The sequence below is a fragment of the Astyanax mexicanus genome, unplaced genomic scaffold (assembly GCF_023375975.1).
Source record: "Astyanax mexicanus isolate ESR-SI-001 unplaced genomic scaffold, AstMex3_surface scaffold_32, whole genome shotgun sequence".
In the NCBI taxonomy this organism is placed as follows: domain Eukaryota; kingdom Metazoa; phylum Chordata; class Actinopteri; order Characiformes; family Acestrorhamphidae; genus Astyanax; species Astyanax mexicanus.
Window position 1 is genome coordinate 2,997,212 of NW_026040042.1, and position 12,845 is coordinate 3,010,056.

General features: G+C 36.8%; 2 protein-coding genes across 2 annotated transcripts in view; both read right to left on the minus strand.

The window, feature by feature from the left end:
* The window catches only part of LOC125789903 (NLR family CARD domain-containing protein 3-like), a 335,798-nt gene that overhangs the window by 207,920 nt on the left and 115,033 nt on the right, over window positions 1–12,845 (minus strand). The window lies entirely within an intron of this gene.
* The window catches only part of LOC103029152 (NACHT, LRR and PYD domains-containing protein 3-like), a 442,571-nt gene that overhangs the window by 33,958 nt on the left and 395,768 nt on the right, over window positions 1–12,845 (minus strand). Inside the window, exons 10-12 of the mRNA XM_049473016.1 lie at window positions 12,086–12,202; window positions 3,956–4,010; window positions 1,984–2,191 (exon numbers count right to left, since the gene is read on the minus strand). Of these exons, the coding sequence (XP_049328973.1) occupies window positions 1,984–2,191; window positions 3,956–4,010; window positions 12,086–12,202 (380 nt within the window). The remainder of the gene's footprint in view (window positions 1–1,983; window positions 2,192–3,955; window positions 4,011–12,085; window positions 12,203–12,845) is intronic.

Consider the following 12,845-nt stretch of genomic DNA (forward strand, 5'->3'; position numbering starts at 1 on the left):
TTTTACAAAAACGGCTCACATGTCATTCATTCATACTAGAGACCACAACTAGACATTTTAAAATGAAAGAAAAAAATGACGGAAGGTGAGCTTTAAGTTTCATTACTGTCAAAAACTATTTAATTATATATACATTTTTGAAAGAGACTGTAAAAAAGATGGACACCGTGTTGCCGTTCCCATTCATCAAATGAAAATGAAGCCAAAATCTTCCGCCATGTTGGCGATCCTGAAACCTGAGTCTGAGCAGTAGAGACCAGCGGAGGAAGAAAGACTGTGGAGAGACCACCTACTCATTTAAATAGCCCCGCCCCAGAGGGCTGCCTCCACAGAGCTCACACAGTCTATGGTCCCACCCATACAGTCATTGGTCCTACCCCGGCTAGGTGTAACCCAGCCCTTTTACATTAACCACACCTTTTTGAATAGAGCTGAATAACGTTTTAAAAAACGAATTATGTGGGGATATAAAAATTTGACAATATAAGCAGAGGTTACACTAGCTGTTGCGTTTAAATAACGGAGGTATAATTACAGTATATTGGAAAAAACGTACTTGAAGGTCATCTGTTTTGCCATTGAAACCTATGGGGATGGGTGGCGTTACACAGCTTTCTGCAACCGAACAGCAGGGGGCGCCCGACCTGTGGTGGCTTCACTTTTGAGAGACGATGCTCTGTCCAGCAATTCACAATCTATGATTTCTGATCTCCCCTTCATAGCCAAAATTCTAGAAACAGCAGTGTTTAAGCAGCTGTGTTCCTATCTTCACAACAACAGCATTCATGAGATTTTCAGTCTGGATTTAGACAAAACTATAACACTGAAACAGCTTTACTAAGAGTAACTAATGATCTACTTTTGCACTTGATAGGGGCAGCACTGCCATCCTTGTACTGATAGATCTTATTGCTGCCTTCAATATAATAGATCATGATGTTCTGCTCAGTAGGTTTGAAAGTCTTATAAGAATTAAAGGATCTGCCCTCACCTGGTTCAGATCCTATTTGAGAGATCACTGTGTGTTTATTTATTTATCTCACTAAATAAAGTAAAATATGGTGTCCCACAAGGGTCAATACTAGGCGCATTACCCTTTACTCTTTACTATACTAATCCTGGGTAAAATAATCCGTAAACATGGAATTAACTTTCACTATTATGCCGATGACACTCAACTTTACATATCTGCTAAACCCTGGAAAGACCTCTGTCTCAACAAAATAACCAACTTTATTAGAGAAATCAAAAACTGGATCACACACAATTTTCTCTTATTCAGTTATGAAAGGTCCTTCTACTAGATCTAAAAAAAATGGATCCAAATATTTGGATAATTGTAGCCTGCTGTTTCTATTAGCTACAGCTCACCATTATCTCTTTAACATTAACACTGAACATATACCATCACCTACTCACACTCATAACTCAGAACCTGTTTCTACATTATCTATAGCTCTACATTATCTCTTTAACATTAACACTGAACATATACCATCACCTACTCACACTCATAACTCAGAACCTGTTTCTACATTATCTATAGCTCTACATTATCTCTTTAACATTAACACTGAACATATACCATCACCTACTCACACTCATAACTCAGAACCTGTTTCTACATTATCTATAGCTCTACATTATCTCTTTAACATTAACACTGAACATATACCATCACCTACTCACACTCATAACTCAGAACCTGTTTCTACATTATCTATAGCTCTACATTATCTCTTTAACAATAACACTGAACATATACCATCATCTACTCACACTCATAACTCAGAACCTGTTTCTACATTATCTATAGCTCTACATTATCTCTTTAACATTAACACTGAACATATACCATCACATACTCACACTCATAACTCAGAACCTGTTTCTACATTATCTATATCTCTACATTATCTCTTTAATTCTCTTCTCTTTAAATTCTAAATTAATTTACATAATGAGAAATCACATGACTCTCACTGGTCTGTAGTTTGTTAGCGAGGTCTGTCTGGTTCATGTTTCTCAGGACATGCAGCGTGATCTTCAGCGCTCCCTCTCTGACACCACTCTGATCCTCCTCATCCTCCTCCTCTCTCCCAGAGCATGCTGGGTAATCCAGACTCTTCAGGATCTTTACAAACCTCTCCAGCTGATTCTTTACCAGAGAGATGACTTTGTGCTCCAGTTTCTGATTAAACACATGGTAAGAAATGGTAGTAAAACAAGAACAGATAATAGTTTTCTAAAATAATGTGTGGTTTATGTCAATATAATAAAAAATATCCCACATGTAACAAGTTAACTAGTTACTCAAACTACTATTACATTTTTTAAAATTATGTTACAATAATAAAAGCAGCTCTAATTAAAAATTAAGCAGAGTTAAAAATACAGCTTCCTTCTTAATTGATAGGGTAAAAAAATATTAAATTTAGTTAACTGAACAGTAATACAGCGGTGTGAAAAAGTGTTTGCCCCCTTCCTGATTTCCTGATTTTTTGCATGTTTGTCACACTTAAATGTTTCGGAACATCAAACCAATTTAAATATTAGTCAAATACAACACAGGTAAACACAAAATGCTATTTTAAATGAAGGTGTTTATTATTAAGGGATAAAAATCTAAACCTACATGGCCCTGTGTGATAAAGTTAAACCTAATAGCTGGTTTGGCCACCCTAAACAGCAACAACTGCAACCAAGCATTTGCGATAACTTGCAATGAGTCTTTTACAGCGGTGTGGAGGAATTTTGGCTCCACTCATCTTTGCAGAATTGTTGTAATTCAGCCACATTGGAGGGTTTTGGAGCATGAACATTCTTTTTAAGGTCAGGCCACAGCATCTCAATCGGATTCAGGTCAGGACTTTGACTAGTCCACTCCAAAGTCTTCATTTTGTTTTTCTTTAGCCATTTAAGGGTGGACTTGCTGGTGTGTTTTGGATCATTGTCCTGCTGCAGGACCCAAGTTCGTTTCAGCTTGAGGTCACGAACACATGGTCGGATATTCTCCTTTAGGATCTTTTGGTAGACAGCAGAATGCATAGTTCCATTTATCACAGCAAGTCTTCCAGGCCCTGATGCACCAAAACAGCCCCAGACCATCACATTACCACCACCATGTTTTACTGTTGGTATAATGTTCTTTTTCTGGAATGCAGTGTTTCTTTCATGCCAGATGTACTGGGACACACACCTTCCAAAGAGTTTAACTTTTGTCTCATCGGTCCACAGAATGTTTTCCCAAAAGTCTTGGGGAATATCAAGATGTGGAAAAAATGAGATGAGCTTTAATGTTCTTTTTGCTCAGCACTGGTTTTCATCTAGGAACTCTGCCATGTCGGCCATTTTTGCCCAGTCTCTTTCTGATGATGGAGGCATGAACACTGGCCTTAACTGAGGTAAGTAAGGCCTGCAGTTGTTTGGATGTTGTTGTGGGGTCTTTTGTGACCTCTTGGATGAGTCGTCGCTGCGCTCTTGAGGTAATTTTGGGTGGCTGGCCACTCCTGGGAAGGTTTACCACTGTTCCATGTCTTCGCCATTTGTGGACAATGGCTCTCACTGTGGTTCGCTGGATTCTCAAAGTTTTGGAAATGTCTTTATAACCCTTTCCAGACTTATAGATCTCAATTACCTTCTTTCTCAATTGTTCCTGAATTTCTTTGGATCTCGGCATGATGAGATCTTTTGGTGGACTTTACTTTATCAGGCAGGTCCTATTTAAATAGTGTCTTGATTGAGAACAGGTGTGGCAATAATCAGGCCTGGGTGTGGTTAGAGACAGTGTACTCAGGGGTCAGAAACCACAGTGACGGTATGTTTTAACAAGGGGGCAATCCATTTTTCACACAGGGCCATGTAGGTTTGGATTTTTTTTTCTCCCTTAATAAAAAACACCAAATCGCATTTTACAGTGTTCACATGTGCTCTGGCATTAGTCACACATACACACCTTAAATATGAAGTCCATATTTCTTCTGCTAATTTTTGATGTCTCCTTCTGGACTCTGTTAGAAAACATAACATTAACATTAGAGATGGACTGATCAGTGTTTTTGGGGGCGGATTCCGATCACTGATCATCTTTCACCTCGATCGTCCGATCGCCGATACCGATATTGGGCGGGGCCAAATGCCACATTAATGCCACACAGGTGCCAGGCAAACCTGGTAAAGATTCCCCTAATTACATCCACGCCAAAGCAAACACTGGAAATTTACGCTGATAGTAAATAAACATAAGAGTGTTACCGACCAAAATAAAAGCTTTTCAGGAGAGATATAAGTTATGTGTAAATATTTATAAAACAATACCTGACAAAATTCTTTTTTATGACTTTAATAAACATCACTGTGACAGCACTAGTCACCGTTTCACCGCAGCCAGGGATGAGGATGTTAATCACTTATCTAACCAGCCTTTACTGATTTCTGCCCCCAATAACCTCCAATAGCCTTCAATAGTCTTCAGTAGCCTTCAACAGTCTAACCTGGCAGCCGTGGTGTGTCCACTAAACTCCGTAGTTATAAACATCCTGAAGTTAGCAGTGCGCTATCTGACCTGTTTATAATGTAATCCGAGCAGTGACTATGTGACGGCTGCTCTAAACTGCTGCTGTTAGCTGCTTGGGCTGAAAGATGAACTGTAGAGAGCTGTATTATCCGGTTAGTGGGGTTAAAACCTTTATTTCCTACACAGATGAACTTAAGAAAACTGTAAAAACGCTCCAGACTTTCTCTGTAGCCCGTGGCTGGGCTGTAGCTCTGACTGAGTGAAGAGAGCAGAGCTTGTTCTGCTGCTGCAGCTCCGACTAGTGGTTGGATGAGGAACTGCAGCTTCTTGTAATTGACCAGTTTCACCGGCCATCCACATGCAGGTCTGATAAACTGCTTAACCCTACCCAACTGCTTTGGCTGAAAATCAGACGATACCAATACACTGCCGATCGATCGTCCCATCTCTAATAAACATATGTTACTAAATGGTGATTGTGAATATATCTACAGAAAGAAAGTTCCATAAGATCAACCAGCACTGCAACACTCCACCGACCTTCACGCTCACCAAAAAGTTAATTCTAGATTTTATCAGATCAGAGAATCATGTTTCTCACAGTCTGGTGTTTTTTTGTAAAATCCAGATGTGTTTTTTACAGAGGTGAGGTTTTTGTTTCCTCCATAAAGATCAGATAGCTGGAGAGCTGCAGTGATGGTTTATCTGCTGAAAGTTTCTCCCATCTGCACACAGGATCTCTAGAGCTCAGTCAGAGTGATGATTATACACTACACTGCCCAAAGTATTCATTCACCCAATCCAATCATTAAACTCAGGTTCCAATCACTTCCATTACCACAGGTGTACAAAACCAAACACCTCCACACACAGACTGATTCTATTTGTTAGAATTTGTATTAGTAGAATTGTTTTCTCTAAAGTGTGTTTTAGTATAGAAGTTATAGTTGTAGAATTCAGAGAAAACATAGAAGTGTCTTTTCATCTTATTCTCCAGTCACGTCATCCTTACCTGAGATCAGCAGAACTGTTGTCCTCTCTGAAGTCTATAGGATGACCCATTGACCGGTCACTCTTCATGGAGACACAGCTGGGTTCAGGTGAGTCTGATCTCTTATCCTGATCCAGTCTAAAACACAACCAGTATCAGACACCATCTACAACCTTTCCAGCATGTTGGTGTGATTCTACATTCATGTGGTTTTGATGGTAAATGAGTTTCTAATTGGGAAGTTGAACTTGAACAACCTCTCAAGCTTTAATTTCTAAATCATGTTTCTCACATTCTGAGAGACTTTCAGGAAAATCTCAGAGACGATTTAGAAAAACGAAGTTGAGACGTTGTTTAAAATATTAATTAAAAAAGAATATGGTGATTTGCAAATCCTTTTCAATTTATATTCAGTTGAAATTATTACAAAGACAAAATATTTAATGTTCAAACAAGATAAACGTTACTTTTTTTTTGCAGATATTCACTCATTTTGAATCTGATCGTCTACAACACGTTCTAAAGAAGTTGGGATGGTTTTTACCACTGTGTTAAATCACCTTCCCTTTAAAAACTCAATAAGCGCTCGGGAACTGAGGACCCTATGTGTGGAAGTTAAAGTTCAGGAAGTTTAACTAATGGTTTTCTGAAGTGATCCTGAGCCCGTGTGGTGATTAATATCCCTTACAGAATGATGTCAGTTTTTAATGCAGTGCCGCCTGAGGGGTCGAAGGTCACGGGTGTTTAATGTCGGTTTTCTGCAGCTTACTTGCAGAGATTTTTCCAAATTCTCAGAATATTTTTTTAGTTTAGTTTAGTTTATTTTGGTTCATCAAAATTACACTCTTTTTGTATAAAGTGACAATAGTAACAGTGATTAAAAATATTAAGTGCGAGATTAAACACGACTATATTTCTCATCAAGCTTTAACCTGTCTCGCGGGTAAAAAAAATAGTTTAGTGTGGACTTTTTAAGCGGTATCTGGCAACACAGCAGCAGTGCCACTACTTATTGTTTGTGGTGTATGCAAACGTTCTGTCATTACTGGCCCACCGTGCTCCGCAAAACCAGCAAGCTGATTGGCTGTTTCTCCTGAGAGAAAATTTATTTAGGGCTTTCATGTGGCGACCCCTTTAGTGCAGCGTCCCCATGCGTCGCATAAGCTGCATACCCCCTTTTTAAGTTGTATATCTGGCTGCATTTTGGCTCCAGAGAAAACAATAAACGGTAACAGAGTGACCAACAAGACACAAACCATATATAAATACTGTGAGTAAATCCTACATGTGACTGTTTCATAGGCAGCTGTACTAATCCCTTAGCTCTGTACTGTATTTAAAAACATGTTCTGTCTCTGTTTCACTTCAAGCATTGTCTTAATATGACTGGTTATGGTTATGAATAGTTAAATTACAAGAAATTTAGGAGAAAAAAACACAAACCATAGTCTTAATATGACTGGTTGTGGTTTGTACTTATTGTTTATCGGTTTCTGTCTCTCGTTTTGTCCTTTCTGGATTTGATGTATGATTGGACTGCTTCTCGGTTACGAACTCAGACTGTATTTTTGACTACGTTTTCTGTCATCTGTGAGATCACTGTTTGCCTGGCTATTCTGTTAGCAGTGTCTGTTAGCCATCCTGCTAATAAACCTGTCTGTATTTTTAACTCGGCTCGTGTCACTCCTCACTACCTGGCGTCACAAGTAATAATATTAATGAGAATAAGTAATTAAAAATTCTCAGTTTCAAACCTGATAATGACTGAAAAGGTGTAGTCTGAAGCTAATGCTTATTTTTACTGCCCTTTTTAAATCTTATTGTCATCTTATATAGTCAAATCAAACACATAAATAATACAGGAGTATGTTAATGTTAATCAACATATCAGAGCCTCCCATCATTAATAGTAGTTAATTCCTCATATTTATAAGCGCTTATCATCTTATCTTTAAACATTCTTTTAAATTTACAAAGTGTTCTACACATTCTTAAATCTTTTACACATTTATTCCATAATCGAACCCCTTTAACAGATATACATCTATTTTTATTTTTTTTAAACACTCACATACTCCTCTAAGTTCATATTTGCTCTCTTTAATTTCAAACAGCTTCTGGATGCAGATAGGAAGTAAATGGTTTTGTGCTTTGTACATTAACAGTGCAGTTTAAAGGTTGACTATATCACTCAATTTTAAAATATGTAGATTAATAAATAATTTGTTGGTTGGTTCATAGTATGTTTTTTTAACTTATTACTTCTTATAGCTTTCTTTTGTAATATGAAGATTTAAAGGTTTAGTGTTGGTTTTATATGTGTTTCCCCACTGCTCCACACAATAGCTCATGTATGGAACAATGAAGAAACAAAACAGTATATAAAGTTAATTTAGATTCAATATATCTTTAGTTTTATATAGTATTGCAAAAAGTTTAATTGTTGCCAGCATCATTTATGATTAACATTTATGATTAACATCATCAATCTTAATTTTAACTGTATTTTTTTTTATTTGTCTTTTACCAAATATTATGAATTTTGTTTTACTTAAATTCAGGGATAGCTTGTTTATATCAAACCATTTCTTTAAGACTGTCAGTTCCCTTTCCATCGTATTCAGTAGCTGTTCCAAACATTTCTCAGAGCAGTATAGATTGGTATCATCAGCAAATAATGCAAATTTTAGCAGTTTTGACACATTACAGATGTCATTTATATACAGTGTGAACAATATCGGTCCTAATACTGAACCTTGTTGAACTCCACAAGTGATCTTCAATAATTTAGATTTAAAATGATTTATTTGTACATATTGATACCTGTTATCAAGGTACCTCTCAAGCCATGAGTATGCTGCTCCTCTAAAGCCATAGTGTTCTAATTTGGCCATTAATAATTCATGATCTATAGTGTCAAATAGAGGTGTGAAGAAATCTCGTGGCACGAGATCTCGCGAGATTAAACATGACGATATTTCTCGTCAAGCCTAAACCTGTCTCGCGGGAAGAAAAGAAATAGTTTAGTGTGGACTTTTTAAGAGGGATCTGGCAACCCAGTAGCGATACAGCGGGTGGCTGAGGAGTGAGAGCAGCTCTCAGCAGAAGAGGAAAATTCGGGGATTTAATTGTATACCCGCTTTGCGGCGCAGTAAATCACAGACCAATCACGTGTGGGGTAAGATCACCAAACGCTCTCTTCAGTCAATCAGATCTGTGCAGACGCGGTAAGGAAAAAATAAATAAATAAACACACCGCTCCTCACGCGGGATCGAACCCGTGTTGCCAGGGTCGCGGTCATGAAAAATATCCTTTATAAGGAGAAAGGGAGCCCGAAAACGGGCGGAAAAACGAGAACTGGACCATACTGAATTCTAATTAAATACTCCTGGCATAGAGGATGCTTCTGCTACTTTTAAGTTGTAGGTCTGGCTGCATTTTGGCTCCAGTGGAAACAATAAACGGTAACAGAGTGACCAACAAGACACAAACCATATATAAATACTGTGAGTAAATCCTACATGTGACTGTTTCATAGGCAGCTGTACTAATCCCTTAGCTCTGTACTGTATTTAAAAACATGTTCTGTCTCTGTTTGCACTTCAAGCAAAGTCTTAATATGACTGGTTGTGGTTTGCACTTATTGTTTGCTCTATATAAGACCTAGAAAAGTTTTATTTTTATTTTTTAATCTTATTTTTATTTCTATTTCCTATAAAATCAATGTGTGAGAGAAACCAGTCTGTTAATTGTGTTGTATGATTTTGTCAAATAAAACTCTAGTTTTCAAGCCATTTTTCATTTTTGACATTTTCTTTAAATTTTTATTTTTAAATCTCGTCTCGTCTCGTTCTCGTGAACCCAATATCGTGTCTCGTCTCGTCTCGTGAGATTAGTGTCTCGTCACACCCCTAGTGTCAAATGCTTTTTTAAATCTATAAACACCCCAACAGCATATTCCTCGTGATCCACTGCAGCTGATATATCTTCTACAAGATGCATCACCGCCATTGAGGTGGACCTATTTACTCTAAAACCAAACTGTTGGTCATTCAGTAAATTGTGTTTGTCTATGAAATTATTTATCCTGTCTACAAATATTTTTTCTAAAATGTTTGAGAACAGGGAGAGCAGAGAGATTGATCTGTAATTTGAGAGCTGGTGAAAGTCTCCACTTTTATAAATTGGAATAATTTTAGCTTTTTTCATTTTATTAGGAAATGAGCCTTTGCGTTTTAAGAGACTGATTACAGATATATGTAAAATGTTTCACCATACATTCTATTATAGACTTAACTGTAGTCATTTCTATTCCAAAAGTTCATTTTTCACTTTTTTCTCAATAACTCCAGAACCATAAGACCTACATTCAAAATTCTTTTTTTGCTGGATTCCTTCAATTTGGACCATGTACTTCCGTCTATTTAGATTTTTTGCTAATTTGCATAATATGCAAAACATACTTTTGCGAACTAGTCCTAGGAATTTTGACCAATACTGACATGTTTGGTATCAAAATACTCGATAGAGCATGGGCTTCAATATTCATCAAATTTTTTTTTAAATTTGTAAACAATATGGCCGCTATATGCTAATTAGTCCTTCCGGATATATGCCCCATTCACTCCAACAGTTAAATTTGGAACATTGTTTCTCAGCAACCGTGCAACCTAGCAAGCTGAAAATTTGCACACAGAATCTATCATACAAACGCTAAAGGATGTTTAAAGGGCAACTTCATCAATCAAAATGGCTGAACGACATCAGCCAATCAGCATTCAGCAGGCTTTTTCACAGGCTGTACGTTGCCCAATCAGGATGAAACTTGGCTGTTATGTTCAGATGGAGACACTGTAGTGACCTGCAAAGTGGTGAAACAATTCGGCCACTGGGGGCGCTGTTCCAAAAAAAAATAGTATATCTCAATCATAATGTAATATTTTGACATCTAATTGGTTTTGCCATATTAAGTGCAGTGCCTCTGACATATTTGTAAATACAGTTATGTTTAAAAAATGCTTTGTTTATTCATAATTGCTACTTGTTTTAAAATAGCTATATTTAAACTAGTCTCTGGATATTTGACCTATCACCTCCATTTTGGTCTTGTTGCACACTGTAGAGTCTGAAGGTAAATAGACATCAAAAACAATTGTGAAACTGTCACTTACAATAGTGTCCAGGCATCAAGTAATCAGCGCGTCCTTGAAATTTCCAACCTAAATTGCTGTAACTGTGCAATATTTGCTGTAACCTCTCACAATGTTAAACACTGCTGTACAATATAACTGTGGTGAAGCACCATTTAATTCAGAACTAGATTTAGAACAACTTTGTAATTACATGTCATGTCAGAACATTCACTCCTTGGTGTTAATATAAACTTGTTTGGTCAAAAAGTCAGCTTATTTTGAAAAGGTCAAAAGCTCAATCTGAACACCACTTTGTGAACATTCTGGTTCAGGTCTCCTAATCAAAAACTATAACATGTAGACACCTTTTGACCAATTGTAACTCAAGCAATGAATATTCTACAAATTTTAATATATTTGCATGTGAATTTAAGCACTGATCATGTTCAATGTCCTCTGCCCATCATTAATAACAGGTGAAAGACTTTTGATAATCTATAAATGTGACAGAGTGTCTCCAATTATAATAGACCTTCTTACACATCACTATCCTATGCTCTAGTAGGCACCATTGTGCCAGTTGGTGCTTGTACCCACTGATTGCCGCTTGCGGCTATATTTATTTTTGTTTTTTTTTACAATTTCCAGTATTTTCATTTTTTTATCAGTTCTCCTGTTAAACATAGAGAAAGGGTTTATATCAACAATATCTTTGTCTACACCATCCTTATTTGTTGGTTTCACAATCTCTTTTACTAAGTTAATTTTTACATAGTAATCATTAAACTCATTAATCATTTCTTTAGTTATAATTGTATCGTCTTCTTTTACAAGATATTCTGGCGTGTCTACTCTTGCAGGTCCTTCCTGATGATGGTATTTAGTACACTCCATGTTTTATGCATGTTGTATCTATGCTGCTCCAATAATCTTTTGATGATATTATGGGCTGTACATGATGAAATCCCTAAATTCTGTGCAGCTGCATGTTGAGAAACGCTGTTCTTAAACTGTTGGATTATTTCTTCACGCAGTTCTTCACAAAGTGATGATCCTCTCTCCATCCTTGCTTATGAACGACTGAACTTTTCAGGAATGCTCCCTTCATACCCAATCATGACCCTCACCTGTTTCCTATTAACCTGATCACCTGTGGAATGTTCTGAACAGGTGTTTTTCCAGCATTCCTCACCTTTCCCAGTCTTTTGTTGCCCCTGTCCCAACTTATTTTGTACGTGTTGCAGCATCAAATTCAAAATAAGTAAATATTTGCAAAAAACGTGTAAAGTTTAACCTTTTGAACATTAAATATCTAAACAATTTTGAAAACTTCTCATCATTGTTACCTGAGATTAGTAGAATTGTTACCATCTCTAAAGTGTGTTTTAGTATAGAAGTTATAGTTGTAGAATTTAGAGAACACAAAAAAGTCATGTCATCCTTACCTGAGATCAGCAGAACTGTTGTCCTCTCTGAATTCTATTAATCTGCCCATTGACCAGTCACTCTTCATGGAGACACAGCTGGGTTCAGGAGGGTCTGTCCTCTCTCTCGGAATCTCACTAAAACATTTAAGAGAGGAACAATGTTTTAAGTACAACTAATAATATTTGTTGAGTATAAAATGTATAAATATCAGGATTTACTCTTGTATTAAGGTAAAGTTTGGTAATAAAATTCACATTTTAGTTGATTATACAGTCCTTAAATAATACCAAAAAAAGATGAACAATGGGGTAAATATGGATAGTTATATTTATTTCATTCAGAATTTTAAGTGTATAAATACTAGGATTCACTCATTTATTCATGTAAGATTTGGTATGTAAGTAGTAAGTGTGTCACGCCTGGCGCTGTAAGCGCTCCTGTCTCTTCCACACTCAGCTCTACCTGCTATCTGTAGCCTCTGGACTCCATTGCCCAGGATGCACCTCACACTGAAACTACACTCACGATCACATGACCCATCACATGCCTCTATTAGGAAGTCGTTCACATGAATCCTTATTCAACACTTTTTTGCCTGTTTTTGTATCTCTCATTTTTGACCTTGCTTTGTTCACTGACCACTTTTAATTGTAAACACAGTTTAATACAGTAAACTAGTTTACAGTTATTCTACATGTTAATTATGAAACTGGTTAAATAAATAACTTTGGGATCTATTTGTATCTTTATTGATTATTTTAAATCTGTCAGATACTT